Source organism: Nyctereutes procyonoides, unplaced genomic scaffold, assembly GCF_905146905.1.
Source record: "Nyctereutes procyonoides isolate TBG_1078 unplaced genomic scaffold, NYPRO_anot_genome, whole genome shotgun sequence".
Classification (NCBI taxonomy): domain Eukaryota; kingdom Metazoa; phylum Chordata; class Mammalia; order Carnivora; family Canidae; genus Nyctereutes; species Nyctereutes procyonoides.
This window is the reverse complement of record NW_026575047.1, coordinates 36,751,211-36,773,602: the sequence shown is the minus strand read 5'-3', so window position 1 is coordinate 36,773,602 and position 22,392 is coordinate 36,751,211. Positions and strand designations below refer to the sequence as shown.

The 22,392-nt window shown below is 44.8% G+C and overlaps 1 protein-coding gene across 5 annotated transcripts in view; it reads left to right on the top strand.

The window, feature by feature from the left end:
• The window catches only part of SH3GL3 (SH3 domain containing GRB2 like 3, endophilin A3), a 137,824-nt gene that overhangs the window by 96,983 nt on the left and 18,449 nt on the right, over window positions 1-22,392 (top strand). For all 5 annotated transcript variants that reach the window (XM_055326812.1, XM_055326816.1, XM_055326814.1 and 2 more), the window contains 4 exons: window positions 714-847; window positions 4,256-4,414; window positions 13,948-14,051; window positions 15,189-15,298. In XM_055326812.1, the coding sequence (XP_055182787.1) occupies window positions 714-847; window positions 4,256-4,414; window positions 13,948-14,051; window positions 15,189-15,298 (507 nt within the window). The remainder of the gene's footprint in view (window positions 1-713; window positions 848-4,255; window positions 4,415-13,947; window positions 14,052-15,188; window positions 15,299-22,392) is intronic.

Below are 22,392 nucleotides of genomic sequence, written 5' to 3'. Positions count from 1 at the left end.
AAATAAGCATTAATTTACATGGAAAAATTGAGGGGTGTTACCAGACCTTAAAAAATAACCTCTCTTAGGCTTTTCTCATAACTTAGGACACCTCTTACTAATGCATGCACAGAATAAATTGAGTTAAAACACAGGTGCTTGCAGACACAGTTCAAAGCTGTGGTAGCTGGATGCCGGGGTGCTCTGCACAGTTCTCACGACTTGGGGTACACGCTGCCTCTTTGACTTGCTTACCAAACAAAGGCTGAATGTTATTCTCACTTTTTTACTTTTTTTTTTTTTTTTGGTAACAGCAAAAGTCCTCTTTGGATTTCTTTCAGTTAGCAAAAACTTGCACTAATATAAGTCTCTTATAAAAATGAGGGGGCACAGTGTGAACTTTTGAAAAGCTGGGGATTGCTGTACCAGTTTTAAAAGAGGAGCTTTATCCCCATCTCGTGGCCAAAATGGGAAATGCTTCGGTCCGCCTGAGCCTCCTGCCTTTATGTAGGGGAGAGAGTACAGAGCGTTGAGAGGAAAATACAGACCATAGGGAGACTTTCTTTATTGCTCTCTTCTTCTTCTTTTTTTTTCTGGGTCAGGATTCAGCAGTCCTTGGGTGAGGACCTTTCTGCACCATCATCCACAAACTTTTGGGAAGGAATTGAATAGAATCACCTTTATCCTCAAGTATTCTGCTAAAGAACCTTTTTTATTTGCATTTTCTGTTCAAGGCAATGCATTGATAGAAGTTGGTGAATCCATGAAGCTAATGGCTGAGGTTAAAGACTCTCTTGATATTAATGTAAAGCAAACTTTTATCGATCCACTTCAGTTACTCCAAGACAAAGATCTAAAAGAGATTGGGGTAAGTCTTCCAGGCTATATAATCTATCTGTTGCTACTTAAAATGATGTCTGTATTTAAAATCATTAGAATGCTTCTGTGGGGATTCAGTGAAAGCATCATTTTATTTTTCCAGCTCACTGGGAAAGAGACCCAGGACCTCTGAGCCCTTCATTCTGTGTCTTACTGAAGCCATCTAGAAGCCAAGATAAGGAGGCATATTTCCACAGCCATGTCTTCCATAGCAAAATGACTCCATAACTTCATAGTGGAATTTTTATAATCAAGATCATACCATATCAGTCCTCTTTTTTGATACTTTGCACCAGACCAGTAGCAGTTATTTTTCACGGCTTCTCAAGGAAATCAGTATCTGGGAATTGACATTTTGTTTTTGGAAAACTGTTAAAAATGGCCTTCCAGAGCACACATGGGAGCTCTCAGGGACCTGTAAGTGATTGCATGTCACTTGCTTGGTGGTGTTTTTGTATATGTGCAAAAACAGCCTTGAGATTTCTACCCCACTGGGACTTCTACTCTGGAAGAGCAGCCTGCCTTTACTTCTGGCACCCTCTTAGGTTGCTGCCTGAAAGACCTGCCTCTAGGTGTCTTCAAGCATGAGCTGAATGCAAGCCCAGGCCAGCTTGGAATTCATTTGAACCTTGGGGATGTCCTCTTTCCTTTCTTCAGGGCCAGCAATTATGGGGTGGCCCCCAGGACTAGCAGCATCAGCATGACATGTTACAAAGGCATGTGCTTGAGCACTATTCCAGATTTCCCGAATAGAAAGTCCTAGAAGCCTATATGGGCATTAGCATTTAGAATGAAACCAGAGGATGTGGAGGAGAATTCAGGGAGGTTGAATGAAAAACAAAAGCAACCATTCAGAGATGCCCGGAACATTCAGCTACCCCCGACTCCCCATATCCCTCTCACTCCTCACTCCTGTGGTCCTCTTTCCCATCCCTGTGGGGAAAAGCAGTGTCTCTCCTGCCCTCTGAAGCCAGGCCTCTATGGGGCCCTGGAGTCCATTGCCATGCCTGTTGTCTTCTCTCCTGAATCTCTGTTCTTCCCCTTTTTATCTATTGGCTTCTTGCAGCTAAAGTCTAGACACATAGGCACAGCAGCCCTTGTGTGTCCCCCCCCCCGCCCCCAACCCACATCCTCCTCCCCCATTGCATTCTCTGCACCACTCTGGGGGCAGCCTTCCTAAGATGCGGACTGTCGCTGGCAGCGGACTAGAGAGCCGCCACCTCACAGCTGATTCTCTGCCTCTCCCTCCTCTGGAGAGGCCCACTGAGCCCCGGCCAGCTCTGCCATCCAGCCTCTCTGCGATGTTTGCAGCCCCCAGGGATGCTTTGCTGTGTGCGGTCCTCTGTCCCTTGTCTTTCTCACCTTCCTCTCCCCACCCTCCCTGCTAAGCCAGGTCACCTCTCAGGTCTCAGACACCCTTTCTCTTGGGAAGCCCTGTTTTCTCCTGCCTTGGTCATACGCTTTTATGCTGCCCTGTGCCGTGAGCATCACTGCTTTCTCCTCCTGTTGTTCAGCGCTAAGTGCCTCGGCATCCTGCTTCATTCACTTCTGTGACCACAGGCCCAGGATGAGGTTTGTGCTCACAAATTACTAAGGAACAGATGACTCTAGAGAAGAAGGGACATTCTGGGGACACGAGGATGTCCTTCCCGGATGGAGAACTTTAAAACCAGATGTCCCCTTGGCTGAAGTACATAATATGCCATTTCATCTTGTGCTGTTGTCCTTGAGAAAAACGCAAAGTCCTCTGGGCAGCGTAGCTCTTCCACTTGACCTGCTTCAGAGCTAGCTGTGGACACAGAGATGCACCAGACACATGTGCAAGATACACTCATACTTCAGTGTTGTCCATGCCCTACGCAACAAAATAATGTCCTGAGTGGCATCTCTTGTTGCTCAGCTGCTTTTGACACAGAAACACTCTAAATCTACACTTAAGTCCTATGATGATCAAGAGTTCAGAGTCTAGTCTTCAGAAGCCATTCCCAGTCTCATTTGTGTTGTCTGTGTCTCAGATGCCAGGAGTGGAGAACCCGCTCCTTTAACACCAGCTGACAGTTCTCTGTAAAGGGTTTTATGGATTCCAGATATTTCTTGGCCCACAAGTAGGAGGCTGGCCATCCCCATCCCCATTTTACAGACACACACAGAGGACCAGAAGAAATAATAGATTTGCCCAGAGTCACAGAACATAGAGGAAAGATGCTTCTGGCTTTTATCCATATGCTCTTTTCACATATTCATTATGGAAATAGAACCAGTGCTTTTCACTAAAATGCATAGTACATACATACTTCAGTGGGATAGTCTTTTTTTGTGCAAACATTTGATATCAAATACCTGCTTTCCAAAGATTACATGTATAAACTCTTCCAGACCTTTCCCTTGCCCCAAACAACTGTCCTGCCTATAGTATTTCTGATATGGGATCCCTCTGCTTGAACACAAACTGTGATGGGGAATTTACCACCACACAAGGTAGCCCATTCCATGAATGGGCAGGTCTAATATTTGCAATTCTTACATTTTGTTAAGGAGATCCTTAAAAAAAAAAAAAAAGAAACCTCACCTTTTCAGAGGTTGTAAATGTCTGTCCTCTGTGTCTACATATGCATTGATAACATTTATTCAACTTGTTCTGTAATTGTTTGGGAACTTTATGGAAGATGCATAAGTATTCTAGAGGCTACTAGTGCTTTTATAATCTATCTCATAGTGAGGAGTTGATAGTAGTGCCAAGGAAATGTACTTATTTTTGGTGTAATTTTGTTAGAAATTATCTAGACATTAATAGAACTGAAGTGAGGGATCCTATAAAAAACTTTGGAAAATGGAATTTGAGTGCTGATACTATGTCTTTATTTTCCATATAGATACTCATTCATTCTTCCATCCCACCCATCCACCCACCCACCCATCCACCCATCTATCTACCCACCCATCCATCGATTCACCCACCCTTTCACTCATCCATCCATCCATTCACTCATGCATCCACCCGTCCACTCATCCACCTACCCATTCACCCACCCATCCACCCATCCATCTACCTACCCACTCACCCATCCACCCATCTGTCTGCCCACCCACCCATTCATTCATCCGTCCATCTGTCCATCCATCCATCCATCCATCCATCCACCCATCCACCTACCTGCCCATCTGTCCATCCATCTAACCAGCAGATATTGTGGAATATTCCACAAATATTCCATGAGGATCTATAGTAAAGGTAGCCCCTAGTGAATGCCGGGGCCACACAGATGTCTAAGATATGTCCCTTCCCCTAGAATTTAGGCTGACAAAAAACAATGGATATTTTCATGGAAACAACAGAGATTTCTTTGCCCCATGTTTTGAGTGTACAGTCTCTGAAAGACTCCTTTGTCTTGTGTAGCACCACCTGAAAAAGCTGGAAGGCCGCCGCCTGGATTATGATTATAAAAAGAAGCGAGTAGGTAAGATACCAGATGAAGAAGTCAGACAAGCGGTAGAAAAATTTGAAGAGTCAAAGGAGTTGGCTGAAAGAAGCATGTTTAATTTTTTAGAAAATGATGTAAGTATTTAAACCAAACAGGAGACTTTAATGTGAATAAAAACATTGAACGTATGACTAGGACCAACATGTGGAGGAGCTCTTGAGCTTTGGTTTACAAAAGCTTCCAGAACTTTCGGTAGCTTATCACCTGCCTCAGAAATACCTTCAGACATTTGGCAAGTCCCAACCCACACCTCAGGTCTCAAGAAGTCCTATTTATTTCAGGATTTCTCCTGGGATGTGCAGCAGGTGGCCCTGGGGAGGGGGTCGTTTGGGGAGTCGGGAGGTTGGCAGATCGGCCTTTGTATTTGAGGCCAGAGCATTGCGGTTTTGCAGGCCAATGGACAGCCCATGTAGTGTGCAGCTTTGCTAACATTGAGAGAAGCACTCTGTGGGGTAGATATTTGAGGAGGGGCGGCTCTCTGATGCCTTTCCTTGTCATTGTGAACATTCAGGACATAAAAGCATGGCCTGCATCATGCATCTGAGTGGTGGTACTTGTGAACTCGGGAATTGTGAGAGTCTTGACACAGATCCCTCAGAAATGCCAATATTCTCTTGCACTGTGATTCCCATCAGCTTTTATTTTATTTGTCCAAGAGAAGCCGGATTTAGCGTACCTTGGAGGCATGGTAACCCCCACTGGGACACCGAGAAGGCTCTGTAGTGAGTCCTTTGGTGTTTGTCGCTGCCTGACTAGAAGAGGCTCCTGCCACTCGCTTGGTTCCGGCCTCCCTGCCCGGAACCTGGCCTTGGCGATGCTGTGTGCTGTTTGGGGCCAGCCTTAGCTCTGGACCCTATTTGCCGAACTTTCAAACCTGTGGAGACAAGTCAGAGGATTTATTTATCTGCAAAACCATGTTCTTCTAATAGTTTTTTAAAAGGTCTATCAAGGTCTTGCATTTTTGAGGCAAGTCAAACAAAAGTACCTTTTATTTGCCGTGGTGATAGGGGGAATTATATTCCATGTTGAAGAGACATTAATCCCAGAGAAAATCATTTGAAAACCCCCAGGTCCATTAAGCCCGAGTCCTGAAAAGTATACTCTATTACATTTCTCCTTTTAATATCTGATCAGGCTTTTTTTTTTTTAATTTTTATTTATTTATGATAGAGAGAGAGAGAGGCAGAGACATAGGCAGAGGGAGAAGCAGGCTCCATGCACCGGGAGCCTGACGTGGGACTCGATCCAGGGTCTCCAGGATCGCGCCCCGGGGCCAAAGGCAGGCGCTAAACCGCTGCGCCACCCAGGGATCCCTGATCAGGCTTTTAAAATATCTTATGGGAAATGGGAAGAGGTGTAACTGTTTGCTCTGTTTTTCTTGTTTATTTTCCCTTAAAAATAGAGATTTTCTCTTGGCATTGTCCTGAAGCAATGGACAATTTTGGTTTTGTTTCATTTCAGAGTGCTGTATTTGACTTTTTGAAGTGTTCAGAATGTGATTTCAGGGTGTGACATATCCAGTGCATCTAACCCTTGTGTGCGTAGCCCACATCATCCTTCCAGTCCCGTGCCTGGTAGTGGTGGGTGCAAACTCTGAGGTTGAATCTCGTGTGTCAGACCTATTGCCTGACCCACGTGCTCCTCTTCGGGACTTCATTCATGAACCATGATGATGGGCTTTTGCAACGTATTCTACTAGGAGCCTGGTTCAGTTTTCTGCCTTTGCCAGTTCACCCAAGAGACCTGTTTTCTCCCTTTAGGATAAGGTGACAGGAATGATCCCTTCCATATAAAAACTCAGTTATTGATCCCTTCGCTGACAGTGACCATATTCACAAATGAGTTGACTGCCTACCCCCTGCCCTGGCAGAAGTAATGGCTAGTTCTTGACTCAGACCCTGCAGAGGCAGGGCTTCCTGGGGTGGAGGGCACTCTGTGCCTCCGGGGAGCCTGGGCAGCTCCATCAGTTCAGAGCTGGGTCTACACCTCCACCACCAGGCTGTGCCTGCTTGTTCAGGGATGGCCTTTCTGCTTCTGCCTGTCCTTTGACAAAAGCCCCTGGAAAGCAACCTCAGAAGTAGGAGGAGACCAAAATCCTAAGACAGCTAAGGACTTTCCAACCGCCTTGGGACTGGGTTCCTTCCCTTTCCCTGCCCTCCTCTCCCTGTGCCATCTTTAACTGCGGTTGCCACCTGTGTGCTCTGATTGCTGATTGTTGCAGGAATGGCCAGAGTGGTGCTGAAGAGGTTGGTGGTGATGATGACAATGATGGTGACAGTGACAGAGGGCCATTTGCTGAGTGACTCATGGTAGAGTCTAAAAGGGGCCCTGGGGGAGGCCCCTCTAGCCTGGCATACCTGCTTTGACCTTTTCCCCTTCCTGGGGTTATGGTTGAGGACACTCACAAGTTACTGTGTAAACTCTAGATGGCTGCCTTCCTTCTGTTGTTGGGGCAGCAGCAGCCAGACCCAGAAGGGGGATGGTCTTGTCCTTTACTGTGTCAGTGTGTCTGGGCCATATCTGGGTGGCCTGGCAGTCCTCTTGACCAGCAAAGGTGTAGAAAGTCTCCAGTTCAGTCCTTGGCCCTGATATGCTAAGGCGGAGGTTGGTGTTTAGGCATGAACAGCGGGTGACTTGGAGGGAGAAGATGAAGAGTCAGTGTGTGGAGAGAGGAGGCATACACAGAGCTCTTGCCCCATCCTTGCCCTTCTCTGCACCCAGGCCAGGTCCAGGGGCTCTGCAGCCCACAGAGCCCTGGCTTCCAGCTCTCTCTGGATCACCAGTGCATGTCCAGCCTTTGCCACTCAGTCTCCTCTGTATCTGCTTCCTATCTGTAAGGAGGCTGTGAAGGAGGAGCTATGTGTTAGGATGCTGACTTTTCTTCCAGAAACTGATCCTGCAGCTAAAGATGGCTGGGTCTTAATTCCTGGGAAAGGCAGTGGGTCTGCAGGCCCTGCCGTTGCCCAGGTAATTGGATAGCACATCCCCCTGACCTGGCACCTGCTGGAACCCAGGTCCATGCCTGCTTCTCAAGGGCCTGTGGCCTCAGGGATGTGGTGGCGAGCAGCAGAGGCCTGGTGCTTCCTCCAGACATGAGTGGGAGAGGCCAATACCATTGTGAGATAGAGGTTGGGGGTGCTAGTCAAAGCCATCCACCCCTTTGAGTTCTGATTAATTGAGGAATTGATACAGAAGCCAGATTGGAACCAAGGGGTAGCCCTTTTAACCATTGAGACCACCCAGCAATTATAAAATACAGGCCTTTGGGCAGCTGTGCTGGAGAGTATTCCCATTTGATGAAAGCTGACCTGACTCACCCATCCAGACAGGATCTGAGACATGTGGCCTCTGGCCATGCAGTTGGCTTTTGGGGCAGAAGAACCCATCCTACTAATTAAGGAACATTCCCTGGTCTCCTCCCCAGCAGGAGTGAAGCAGGGCTAGAGGAAGTAAATAAGCAGAGGAGTGTGAATGAGGGAGGTAAGGTGGATGTCAGGTGGCCTGGTGCTATCTGCCTATCTCTGTCTGGCACTAACAATTCATACCCCAAAGTCTCACTCTGTGGGGAGCAGGTGGTGTCCAGACTTCGTGTCCTGTAGCTTTGGCTAAGACACAATGAAAGCTTCACCAGATAATACCAGAGATCTGCCTGGTTTGAGGAAAGCCCCAACTGAAACTAACAGATTTGGTTTTTCCAGAATCTCTATGTGCAGGTTGTGTGGCCCTTCTTTGGATCTTCTGGCCAGCAGGCCATTTGTAGGGGGTTTCCAGGATGTGGTTGCTTATCTGTCTTCACATCTGGATTCTTCCAATGAGAAACAAACAGGGACAGCCAAACAAGGCACACGTACCAGCCCCGTGCCCAGAGAACATGACTTTCTGGAAATCCATGTGGTCAGCTTGGGCCTGGGCTGACAATGGAACTCCACCCCGTATCCCAGGAATGAACCCACAGGGAGACCTTGGAACCCACTGGGAGTGTGAGGTGGGCAGAGGAAAAGCCGATCATTGCTTGGCAAACCCACATTCTTAATGAATACAGACCTCAGAGCCAGGCTCCAGTTATTGCCCATTCCAGTCAGGGTATGGACACCCCGATTTTCAGGACCCCCTGACCTCCACCATCCTGTGGTGTGGAAGGAAGGAAGGGGCGAGGTGAAGGACCTGAATCATTCACACAGACACTCCCAGGGAAACTGGCATCTGTTTTCCTATCTGTGTGTGGCCAAGCTGCAAGTGGGAGAACCAAAGAGAAGCCTTCTCTGGTCCCACCCTGGAGTCCTTGGCTGTCTTGGCAGTCAGGGCTGGACTGGGGACCTTGGGCATCACTTTAGCAACTGTTCGGGGCTGAGTAGCTTCATTCGTCCATGCACGGATGTGAGCCCAGAGATGTTTCAGTGCCAGGGGCGCTGAAGGGCAGGCCTGTGGCTGAACCCTTCTGACCAGCTGGGCTGGGTTGGGGGGCTTCCCCTAGGAGAGGGCCCCCTGTGCTCACCACAACTGGCTCTGAGGTAGGGGTGCGGGAAATTCAGCAGGTTGGGTGCCAGCCTCCATCACCCATTTCTTGGGAATGGTGTATCACCTGCAGGCCCCTTAACGCACTCCTTCTGTCTTTGCAGAGTTTATTCCTCACACCTTGGCATCACAGAATGTAGGTCTTTGATTTTAGCAGGAGCCAGAGATAGCACATAGATGGTCTCCATTCCAGGCCGGTGAGGCCAGACGCCTGCGTTTCTCTCTAGCTCTCTTGGTACATGTCTCCTGCCTGGGGACTCTCCCTCCATCCCCGGGCTCCTGCAACAAATGTCGTTGCCAGACTGTAGATTCCTGGGCTCTTTCCATCAGTCTGGAGAAGCATTTTCTCAAATTCATTCCACGGGAGGTAGTAGGTCCCACTAATAACATCTTTATTGTCTAGAGTTTGGCAAACCCTAGCGTAGACAAAGCTAAGTGGGTTTTCTTGATGACGAGACTCTTCGGAGTCTTTATATCATAGTGTGAAAAATCGATCTCTAAGAGATCCCAGAGGCATAGTACACAGGGGAGTTTCTCAAACCTGTTTGACTGGAAAGCTTTTCCACATCATCATCATTATTGCTGTCATTTCAAGGGACTGGTGACATGTGGCACAAGGTACATTCGGAAGAATGGGGCTTGCAGAAAGAGCACATATCCAGCAAGGACTGAGCGGCCTGCAATCTGATTCTGGTTTCACTTCCACTCAGCTCTTTGCCCCTTGAAGGTCCCCTTGACCTATGAATGTCAGGCATGACGTGAACGACGACATGCAAGAACCTTTAGAAATAGGGAGTGGAGAAAGCAGGTTAAGTGGCTGTTACCTAGGTTACTAATTTAATTGCCTTGCTCAGACTTTCTCAGAAGCTCTGAATAGAGATCTTGCCCTGTTGGAAAAGGCATCTGTTTATGATCAGACTCCTCTAGCTTCTCTGAGGAATCAAAAAAGAACGGAAGTCTTTGATATGACAGAGCAAGGAATCGTTTGGATGGTCCACAATTCAAATCAAAGATGCCATCCATTGGAAGTATGCCATTTTCAGTTGTGAGAGGGACTGGCTTGTCATGTTCCAGAAGATGTGCATTTCCTCATTCTTTCATGGCAAGCACACTGCAGATTCTAGGGATCTGGGTACAGGACATTACCTACTCACATCCCTGTTCTCTCTCCTCATGCCATGGTCTGTAGAGGGGCACCCTCTGCCCGCTTACCTGGATGTTAGCTAGTCCTTTGGTAACTGATTGCTGGAGGGTCTGAGGAGGAGAGTCACAGCCCGGCTCCCATCTGGCCACCTGTTTCCGTAACCTTCTGCAGAGAGCTGACCTTAGTACAATATGCACTCCTTCAGGCCATCCTACCTTTGGGTACAGCCCAAATCCTTTGCACTTGGTCTACAGGCCACCCCAGTGGCTAAGATCCAATTCTTAGGGACATAGCCCCAGGGACCTCTTGTATTCATAGCCCACATAAATATGGGGACATCTATGCTCTGCCTCCATCCCCAGGGCTCAGTACCCCCAACAGCCTCATGCTTATAATCAGCCATGGTTTGCAGCTACCGAGAAGGTTTTGAAGTAGAGTGCACCCACAGTGTGACACCCCAGAGGTACACTGAGTCTTGCCTCTGGGAAGAGAGCAAGGAACCACGGCGTGGGGTGGAGTTAGCTGTGAAGCCCCTGGGCCCAGCCACGGTGGCACATTCCCGTTGCGTTGGGTTTCTGTGAGTCTCAAGGCAACAGCTCCCATCTCCCATAAGCAGGGGACCCTTACCAGCTCTAGTTCCATTGGTAGATTTTGCTTCTTTTGAGCGTAGATGAAAGCAGCTCAGAGATAGTTTCCTCTTCCTGCTGTAACATTACCACAAATGCGTGCCTTCAAACCACACAGATTTATGGTCTTACAGACTGGAGGTCAGGAGTCCTGAAAGCCCGGTGTTGGCAGGGCTGTGCTCCTGGAGGACATAAGGGGAGAAGCCAGTTCTCTGCCTTTTCCACCTTCCAGAGGCACCTGCATCCCAAGAACATCGCCGCCTGCAGTGAGGCATCTCCACACCTCTTATTCTGCTTCCCCTGATGCACCTCCTTCTTTGACTCTGACCCTCCTGCCTTCCTCTTCTAGGACCCAGTGATGACACTGGGCCACCCAGATAATCCAGGTCATTCTCTAGTTTAAGACCCATAACTCAATCACACTTGCAGAGTCCCTTTTGCCAGGAAAGGTAACATAGTTACAGATTTGGGGAGATGGGCTGGGTGTCTTTGGGGTCATTTTTCTACTTATTTTTTTAAATATTTTTTTATTTATTCATGAGACACACACACACACACATACACACACACACACACACTGAGGCAGAGAGAGAGAGAGAGAGAGAAGCAGAGACAGAGGCAAAGGGAGAAGCAGGCTCCATGCAGGGAGCCCGACATGGGACTTGATCCCGGATCCCCAGGATCAGGCTGAAGGCTGAAGGCTGCGCCAAACTACTGAGCCACCCAGGCTGCCCCACGTTTCTATTCACCACAAGCTCCTTCGGGTTCTGTGAACCCTGTCCCCCTGCCCGGGGTAGCTTCCTAGTCCTCACCTGGCCATTTGCCAGCACCATGGCCTGTATCTGGCTTCTCCCTCCTCCTCCTCCTCTAGCTTACAGGAAAGTCTGTGTTATGGCACCTGGCCAGGTGTGACCCCATTGTGAGAGCTAGTGCATTCAACACTGAGTTGGGAGCCAGTTCCCTGGTAGGCTTCCTCTGTGCATGTGGTGTGAACCCTTCCACGGTGCGCGGTCACACTTCACTCTCAAGGTGGCACCAGCAAAGGGACAGTGCAGCTCCCAGCCAGCAGCAGAACTAAACCTTCCTTCTCATCCCAGGTGATCTTTCCCAAGTTAACAGGTGGATTTGCCAGATTGAGCGGTGCGGCCAGTGAAAGAAATGCTTTACCTTCTGGACAGGTACTCGCAGGGCCTGGCTTTACCACTACCTTGGTTCTGCCTATCCAGTTAACTTCTTCTTCCTCTCTCTCTCTTTTTTTTTTTAAGATTTTATTTATTTATTCATGAGAGACACACAGAGAGAGGCAGAGACACAGGCAGAGGGAGAAGCAGGCTCCCAGTAGGATCATGACCTGAGCCAAAGGCATCCACTCAACCGCTGAGCCACCCAGGCATCCCAGGTGCTGACTTCTAACTGTGGTTTGGGAAGCAGAGGCCACCTGCATGCACCTTGCTGCTTATGACTGGAGGATGGCTGGAAGCCTCCGGCATCTGGCACAGAGAGGCATATAATCCCCCTGTGGCACCATGTGGCTTCACCATCAGCAAGATCCTTTGCTGTGTGGTACTGCCTCCTTGGTAGTTGCATTGAGCACCTACTGTGTGCATGCTGTTCTCCCTCAAGTTTTAAGGGGCCTTGGGATTCATTTCCTTCCCAAAGTCAGCCATCAAATGAATAGTTACAAATGCATCTCTAGGTTACATGACTGTTTTACCAACCAGAGAGGAGGGCTGGTGATCTTTCCCTCTACCCCTCCCTATCATCCCTCCATATGTTTCCAGAAATATTCATTTTTTCACTGCTCCTTTGAAAAGAGAAAAGTCAGACATATTTCAAAGTGGGTATTAAAATAGTAATTAACTTTACCAGAGACAGAGAGGTATGGCACAGATTTGACCCAGCTCGCAGCCCTCCCACCGTTAGGGGGGACATTTCCTACTGCGGTAGATTCTACTGTGGTCGAGTTAGGTCGTGGCACTGGACTTGTTTAAAAGAAAAAGCCAAGGAGGTGAAACTTAAGAAATCCTTGGAATTGTGTAGGGGCCAGGCTGTCTTTGTTTTGTTTACTGGGTTTTGGGAAATTTAAGGCTCAGCTTGTTGCTTTTCCAGCCCCAAGCGTGGCAAAGCAAATGTAACACACCAGGATCTCCTCGTTCAGATGCTGATCACAGTGGGGCATGTGTGGAATGCTGTGCATATCTTAAGTGCCCGCTGAACCCATTTTTAAAGTGGTGTGCGTGCACAAGGAAAATGAACTGTAGAGGTAGCCAGAGCATGGTCTTTAACAACAAATGGAAACAGCTTGGATCTTTGAAGGTGAACGAATCCATGGTTGGTTTTACGGGATGAGCATATATGGGTGAATAAGCAGGACATACTTTGCCCTAAAACCCCTTTAGCTTGGGGAAGCTTTGGAAGAGGGGGATCTGTTTTGCTTTGTGTCCTTCTCTGGATCTGGAGGTCAAAGGACTCTTGCTGGGGGCCTTTATTACCTCAACCCAGAGGTCCTGCCCCTGGGACTTGCTGACATCAGTGTCTTGAATTCTTCTTTTCTGGAGCAGCTGCTCAGACCCATGGGGGATGGAGGGAAGCCCTCAGGCCCTACAGGGGACGTCTGTGCCTCAATCTGTGCATCCCTTGGTCTTCCAGGCTTTCTTATGTGACGGAGCTTTTTTACTTTGATTTTTTCCATCCACTATGATTCGGTCACTAATTTCATGAAAGTGTGGATTCAAGGGAACAAGAGATGCCAGAGGCTATGGAGTCCATTCCTTTCAGCTGTATGTTTTGGGGCTATGATTTTGTATGGAGGGCAAGAAAACATACAGGCGGCTGGCAGGTCCTTGCCCGGTGCACACCCTGCCTCTGGTTTCCTTTCTTAAGTGAGAACGGTTTCATTTACTTAGTTTCCTGGTTTAACCTAGCTAGAAAATGCCTGGAGAGATATCTCACTGAGGAAGCAGTTCCTTTAGTGAATGTTGGCTTCTCGTGTAATTGAAAAAGCTTTATCTCTCTGTTTTCAGATCCATGAACTTTATAGCATAAAAAAAAAAATCTCCTGAGAGTATCATCTAATTGGAAAAACAAGCTTTTGTTGAGTTGAATCACATTTTAATCACAAGTCAATTTGAACATGGTTTTCCAGAATATACAGCTTTCTGCCACCACCTGTGTGATGATTATGCAGCAGAAGGAAACAAGATGGACCAGAGCCGAGGAAGATGTGGGGCTCCCCTGCAAAGCCGGGTCTTTGTCGCTGGCCCCCCTGCCCCCTCTCTGAACATTATGTGGGCCTTGGGATAATTTTCTACTTTTGCTGCAGGTAGAACAAGTCAGCCAGTTGGCCGTGTTTATAGAGGCAGCTTTAGACTATCACAAACAGTCCACGGAGATTCTGCAGGAGCTCCAGAGCAAGCTGCAGATGCGGTAAGAGCCTTCATGTTCCTCACAAGCCCAAGGCTGCACAGTTAAACTCCATCAAAACCAATCTCTCCGTCCGTCTGTCCTTCCATCTGCCCCTACCCACTGCCCCATTTGTTTTGAATTTTCTTAGCTGGCTTTCCTGGTTGGGTGTGGGGTAGCACTGAAGATAATAAATATGTGGCTCTGGCCAATGGGACAGAACTGGGAAAAGCAATCTGGCAGCTTTTTTCCTTTTTTGTTTTACGAAAGCCTTTTTCCATGACCTGTGTGCAGGCAACCAGACAGAGCTGCTGACCCGACAGAGCTGTCCTGGCTTCATTGTTGATTTGAGAGCTTGAGCTTGGGGTGGTGATGCACACACCCCCTTGCCAACATGTAGGGATGTGGAGAAGGGTGAGGTGATAATCGGGAAGTATGTTAATATCTGGAAGAAAGATGTGTTTTCATTTCACCAGTACAGATATCAGGCCAAGTTCATAACACTGACTCAGAGAGGTATTGAAAGAGTCAAAAATACCTTCTGAATGATCAAGAAAGATTGCTGTTTCCCTTAGGCTTTCATGGCTTTCTACATTTCTCTGAAAACTAGTAATATCACATGGAGTATGCACAGTAACCCTGTTAATTAATATAATGGGTTAAAAAAAACTCTACCCCCTTCTTGACCGGTTTGGTAACAGAATATTGTTTTACATGGGATTATGATATATTCAGAGGGATGCTTACTTAAATCAATGGCAAAATTATAGAGGGAAGACAAAAGGTGTGGCCAGTCTCTGCAGCATCCATGTAGGCGGGGCATGCATGCCGTCCTCGCAGGACCATATTTGTGTCATTTTGTCTCTACATGAGCAGAAGAGGAGAGAAGGAAGCTAGCATCGCTGAGTGCCCAGGGCGGCCTGGCACCTGATGGATGCCTCAGAGACCGTGAGAGACACACTTTCAAATACACACTTGAAAAACAAGGGATATCCCATCTATCACTTTAAGCTACTCACAAATCAATGCATACGTATTACCCCCTTCATGACCACCACCCATCCCACACATTTGGGGGCTCCCCAAGGCAGAGCAAACATACATTTGGAGGCGTGGCTTTCTTTATCAGATGTCTGACTGATCTTAAAATGCGTGTTTCAGAATATCAGCTGCATCCAGTGTTCCCAAACGAGAGTATAAGCCACGGCCCATAAAAAGGAGTCCTAGTGAGCTCAATGGGGTGTCCACCACCGCATCAGCCAAGACCACAGGTAAGAGGACCGTTCTGTGCTGCTAAGTGTGCTCTGTGGAGAGGCACTGCTGCAAGCATTTGCTTATTGCTGCATTTGGTGTGAGACCCTGAATTTTTTTCTTTGATTGTTTGGTGAATCTCCCTCCTTTCCTCTAAAGCCGCTTCTCCTGCTTCCTGGTTTTGGATACTTATATCCAAGTTTCAAAAACCAGCACCAGGACAAATTGCATCATTCACTGCCTTCTGATGTGTTAAAACCTTGGGCAGGGCACCAGAGCGCTACATTGTCCTCTGTATTTACATGTTTGACTCTTTCAAAATAGTTCACTAATCTTTAAAAAATTTGAAGGAGCATTTATTGAACACCTGCTGGATGCTAGGCACTGTTCTGAGTGCTGCATCGTTATCTTTTCATTAGACAAATGACACAACTATGTTCTCGGATGAAATGATCCAATGGAGAAAAATGACATTCAAGTGGTATAAGTCGTGCTGTAGTTTCTCATGGTCACTCGCTCCATCCCTGTTCCTTCCCTGGATGTAACCACTGTTAACAATTTGGTATGAACACTGTCCTATCTACTTATGTGTGGGCACACACACACACATGCACACACACTATACACACATGGTTTTAGATTATTTTCTGTTTTTCAAATATAAGATCATACCAGGTATCTTGTTCTGCAGCTTGCTTTCTCTTGGAGTTATTTCCGTGTCATGCGTATAGATCTGTCTCTATGCTATTTTATAATGGCTTCATAGTTTTCCTTTATATATACCATTTCCCTATTATGGACACTCAAGTTATTCCCAGTTATTTGCTAAAAGCAATATGCTGTATCTGCCTCCATGAGCTGATAGGCAAGTCTTCCTTGAAATTGCTAACTTAGAGTGAATGCAAATTTTAAATGATAGTAGCTTTGCCAAATGCCCTTACAGAATGGGTGTACTACTATTGATGTAGTAATGCCTGTTCCCCCTACCTGTGTCATTCGACTTCATTTTTGCCAAGTATTCATGGGTAAAAAATAGGATTCAATTTTGATTTGCCTTTTTGTGGGAGCTAGTGAAGTTGAGCTTTTCTTCCCCCTTTATTTTAGTTTGCCATTTGCATTTTCTTAGGTCTGAATTGTCAGTTCATGTGATTTATTCATTTTTCCTTTAGGTTGTTTATTGATTCATAAGCATCCTTTACACATGGGGATATTAATAGGTTTTTTCTCCAGTTTATTGTTGCCTTTTTTAAAAAATGATTTATTTATTTAAGTGATCTCTACACCCAATGTGGGGCTTGAACTCACAACCCCAAGATCAAGAGTCAGATGCTTTTCAGACTGAGCCAGCAGCCTCTATTGTTGCGATTTTAGAGTTCTTTTTTTTTTTTAAGATTTTTATTTATTCATGAGAGACAGAGAGAGAGGGAGAGAGAGAGAGAGAGAGAGAGAGGCTCAGAGACACAGGCAGAGGGAGAAGCAGGCTCCATGCAGGGAACCTGATGTGGAACTTGATCCCGGGACTCCAGGATAACGCCCTGGGCCAAAGGCAGGCGCTAAACTGCTGAGCCACCCAGGGATCCCCCTAGAGTTCTTCATATATTCTAAATACAATCCTTCCATGAATATGTGATTTGCAAATATTTTCTTCCTCTTTGTAGCTTCTTTTTATTCTGCTAACAGGGATTTTGACAGATCAAAAGTTTTTAATTGTGGTGAAGTCGTTTCTCATTTTTCCTTTTAAGATCATGCTTTTTGGTGTGAGGTCTGAACTCTCTCTGACTAGCCTGAGATCCTGTACTTTTTCCCTGGACTAGTACATGTTTACATTTCAGTCCACAATCCCCTCTGAATTAATTTTTGTGTGAGAGACTGAAGTTGAAGTTCACTTATTTGCCCATGGATTTCAGACTCCCCCCTCCAGAACACACCTGTCCATGGGAGCTACATGCTCTGGATTTTCTTCCAACGCTATTGACATCCTTTAAGGTTTTTTTTTTTTTTTAATTAACAAAAATGAGGGGACTATTATGTATATGTATATAGTTCTAGAAAGAAAATGATGTTACCAGGACTTTAATGAAAAGTAGCTGTCTCACTTTCTACCCTCTCCTCATCTTCATTTCCTGCTCTCAGAGGAACCCACTTTCAGCTCTTTGTTTGGTATTTAGCTCCATTGTTCTAAATAATATGCTTATATTGCTAGTTGTGTTTTTTGGTTTGGGGTAGTGTCTGTGGTTTCCTGATATGGCAGATGAAGACTGGGCTCCCTGTCCTCAGCTTCCCATACGCTTCTCCTCCCCAACCCCTCCTGCCTCCTTCCAAGTTACTCATAATCACTCTCTTCATCGTGGACCATCACTTTGACCATGAACTCCCAACACCACGCTGTTATGTTAAATGTTGCTTCTGCTTCTTGGCGAAGACATGGGCAGCCCCATGACTTACCTGGCTACTCTTGGGTAATGTAAGTCCTCGGCTCACTTGAGCGTATGGATGCAGGCTCAGGCAGCCCTCAGATCACAGCCTCATGTAATAGTCAAAGCACAATCCTGATTTGAAGATGGGCTTCCCCTCCTCAAGCTGTGACCTGTTGTAGTGCAAAGATTGGCATCAGCAAAGGGATTGTAATTGGCTTCTCCTCTTTCTCCATCTACCACTTCTGTTCTTAAAGCTCCAGGGAACATATTTCAAGCTCTCTTATGGGTCTTTTTAAAAGTCTACATGACTTGATGTGAAATAGGAAGAATGTAACACACCCCCTTCCTTCAGGCTCTTCAGAAATTTCTCTAAACACCCTTTCTGATCTTCATCTCCTGACCCATTTATAGCATAGATCAGGGTGGAATTAAGAATCCTGAAAAATTCTGATTTGGTTTGTATGTTTGCAAGTTCTACATGGCAATCTTCTGCATGTCTTTTTTTTTAATAGTTCTGAAACCTTAGCCATAATTTCCATTTTTTATATCCTAAAACAATTATTTACAGTGTTAGGAGCATAAAAATAATATTCATGGCTGTATCGCCCAGTGTACTATCATTACATTTCCAGTCATTCAACTTTTTGTTGTCCTGGTTAGTCTAGCTTCATCATAAGTCTTGAAATAGAGTGGTGTTTGTCCTCTAACATTGGTCTTTTCCAAAGCTCTTTGGGCTGTTCTAGTAGCTTTTCTATGTGAATTTTAGGATCAGCTTTTCAATTTCTACAAAACAAATTATGCTCAGATTTTGATTTGGTTGAGGTTGAATCTATACATCAACTTAGTGAGGATTTACAGCCTAACAGAATGGACTTTTCCAGTCTTGAACATAGTCTACTTTACTTTTCACTTCAGTTTTCTGAATTCTTCTCTGCTGTGTTTTGCTGTTGTCAGAAGATAGGTCTTACACATTTTTTTTTTAATTTTTTTTATTTATTTATGATAGTCACAGAGAGAGAGAGAGAGAGGCAGAGACATAGGCAGAGGGAGAAGCAGGCTCCATGCACCGGGAGCCGGACGCGGGATTCGATCCTGGGTCTCCAGGATCGCGCCCTGGGCCAAAGTCAGGCGCCAAACCGCTGCGCCACCCAGGGATCCCCAGTCTTACACATTTTTAAATGAGTCTCTCAATACTTCCTATTTCTCATATTATTTTAAACATCATTTTTATAAAATTTCAGTGACCAGTTTTTTATTGCTAATGTATAGATATATAGTTGATTTTGTGTATTGGTCTTGTTCCTGCCATATTGCTAAATTCACTTATTAGTTTCTGCAGCTTTTCAGTAGATCCTGTAGTGTTTCTATATAGATGATCATGCCATCTACAAATAAAGATCTACTGGATGTCAGGATGCCTTTTATTTGTTTTTCTTGCCTTTTTGCGCCTGATAGAACCTCTAGTATAATGTTGAATAGAAGAGTTGGTATGGACGTGCCTGCCTTGTTCTTGATGTGAGAGGGGTAGCATTCAGTACCTCATAATTAAGTATGATGTTAGCTGTAGGTTTTCCATAGATGTCTTCTATCAGATTGAATTCCCTTCCAGTCATAGTTTGCTGAGAGTTTTTTTAAAGATTTTATTTATTTATTAATAAGAGACAGAGAGAGAGAGAGAGAGAGAGAGAGAGAGAGAGAGGCAGAGACACAGGCAGAGGGAGAAGGAGGCTCCCTGTAAGGAGACGGATGTGAGACTTGATCCCGGATTCCAGGATCACGCCCTGAGCTGAAGGCAGACGCTCAACCACTGAGCCACCCAGGCATCCCTTGCTGAGAGTTTTTATCAGGAATGAATTTTTTTGGCATCTGTGGAGATAGTATGTTTTTTGTTTTAGTTTGTTAACATGGTGAGTTATGTTAAATTAGTTAAAGCAATCTTATATTCATGGGATAAACCTTTTGTGAGAAAGTTTTAAAAAAACAAACATTTTTAGAATAGTTCTAGAGTTACAGAAAAGTAGCAGAGATAATACACAGCATTCCTATATACCCAAAACTGTTCCCTTATTATTTTTTCCATTATTATTAACATCTTGTGAGTTTGTGACATTCAGTGAACCTATATTGGTACATTATTATTAACTAAAGTCTGTACTTCAGACTTCCTTAGTTTTTACCTAATGTGCTTTTTCTGTTCCAACAGCCCATCTAAGACACTGTATTACATTTAGTCATGATGTTTGCTTAGACTCCTCTTGGCTGTGACAGTATCTCAGACTTTGTTTTTAATGAGCTTGGCAACTTCAGGAGTAGTGTTCAGGTATTTTCTAGAATATTCCTCAGGTGAGATTTGTCTGATCTTTTTTTCATGATGATACTGGGGATATGGAATTGAAAGACCACAGAAGCCACGTGCCACTCTCAGGGTATCAACATGAATTATTACTATTGATGTTAATTCTAACTGATGCTATTGCTGACCACCTGGCTGAGGCAGCATTTGTCAGCTTTCTCTGTAAAGTTACTCTTTAAATGTTTCCCTGTGCAAAGGTTTTTAACTACAAATTAAATTTCCTTATATATATGAGGCTATTGAGGCTGTTTCTTCTTGGATGAGCTTTGGTAGTTTGTGTCTTTCATGGTATTTATCCATTTCATAAGTTGCCAGATTTATTGGCATAAAGTTTTCCATATATTCCCTTATTTTCTATATATATATATATATATATATATATATATATAGAGAGAGAGAGAGAGAGAGAGAGAGAAAGACTTTGTAGTGATGCCACTGCTTTCTTTTCTTTTTTTTTTAATTTTTATTTATTTATGATAGCCACAGAGAGAGAGAGGCAGAGACACAGGCAGAGGGAGAAGCAGGCTCCATGCACCGGGAGCCCAACATGGGATTCGATCCCGGGTCTCCAGGATCACGCCCTGGGCCAAAGGCAGGCGCCAAACCGCTGCGCCACCCAGGGATCCCTGCTTTCTTTTCTGATAGAAAATTTGTGTCTTCTCTTTGCCCATACATGCATCAATCTTGTGGCTCTTCTCAAAGAACCAGTTTTCTGTTTCAGTGGTTCTCTATTGCTTACTGTTTTTTAATTCATTGAGTTAGATTTTGATCTATATTATTTCGTTTATCCTTTGGATTTTGTTTGCTATTCTTTGTCTAATTTCTTAAGGAAGAAACTGAAGTCACTGAGTCTTTTCTTCTATCTTAATCTGTGTGTGTAGTGTTGATTTTTCCCTCAAAGTACTGCTTTAGCAGCACCCCATTGGTCTTGGTATGTTGTCTTCATTTTTATCTTTTTCAAAATACTTTCTAGGTTCATGTTTGATATTGTCTTTAACCCATGGTTTATTTTGAGGTATGTTTCCATATATTTGGGGCATTTTCCATATCTTTCTGTTTTAGATTTCTAATTGATTATATTTTGCTTGAGCAACATACTCTGTATGACTTGTACCCTTTAAAATTTTTTGAAACTTCCTTTTTATGGCCCAGAATATGATCCATCTTAGTAAATGTTCTTCACTTGAAATGCACGTGAATTCTATTCTTGTTGGATGGAGAGTCATACAAATGCCAATTGGGTCAAATTGTTTGATAATGTAGTTCAAGTCACCTGTATCCTTGCGGATATTTTGTTTCTTCTTTTGTGTTAACTTTCAGGCAAAGGGTTTTGAAATCTGACTGTAATTATGGAGTTGTCTCTTCCTCCTAGCTATTCTATCAGAATTATGGGAAGATTGGTTATATTCTCCTCTCTTCCCTTTGTTCTCATTGACCCTTTAAATCTGATTACTCATACTGTTTTTAATGATGGAAAAATTTTTTTATGCTTTAAGTATCCTTTTCTATTCTCTATGATTTTTTCTTTTTAAATTTTCCTACTAGATGTTGAGACTTTTGTCTCTTACTCTTTGGCTCATTTTTTCCTTCTTGCTTTCTTGATCTCTGTCTTTTTACTTTGTCCTCTGAGAAAATTTCTCCTTATATATTTTTTCCTTATACACACTCATTTATTTAGCCCATCTATTGAATTTATTTTTCCCATTGAATTTACTCAAAATAACACAACATTGTTGTCTGTCTTTTAGTTCTGGAGGTTAGAAGTCCTAAAACCAAGGTGCTGGTGTTCCTTTAAGAGGCTCTGGGGAAGAATCTATTCTCTTATCTCTTCTACCTTCTAGAGGCTGCATGTACTCTTTGGCTTGTGGCCCCTCCTTCCATGTTCAAAGCTAGCAGTGGACCATCTTCAAAACTATCTGACTTCTGCTTGCATTGTTGTATCTCCTTCTCTGACTCTGACTCTCATGCCTTCCTCTTCTAAGGTCTCTTGTGATTACATTGTGATAAAATTGGGCCCATCCACATTGTTCAGAGTTATCTTTCCATCTGAAGATCTAGAATTTAATCACATCTGCAGATTCCCTTCTGCCATGTAAGGAAGAAATCCACAGATTCTGGGGAGTAGGATGTGGACATCTGGGGCAGTGGGGAGATGGAGGGGATGGTTATTATTCTGCTTATCACACCAATATTCAAAGTTTTAAATTTTAACATTTAATTTGATAAGTAGTTAGAGTCTTCATGTCCCTCTAAGGATATTAATTATATTTTCTATATGTGTGTCTGTTACTGCTGCCTACCTCCATGGTTATGAGGGGATAAGGGATACTCTGCTGAGTGAAGT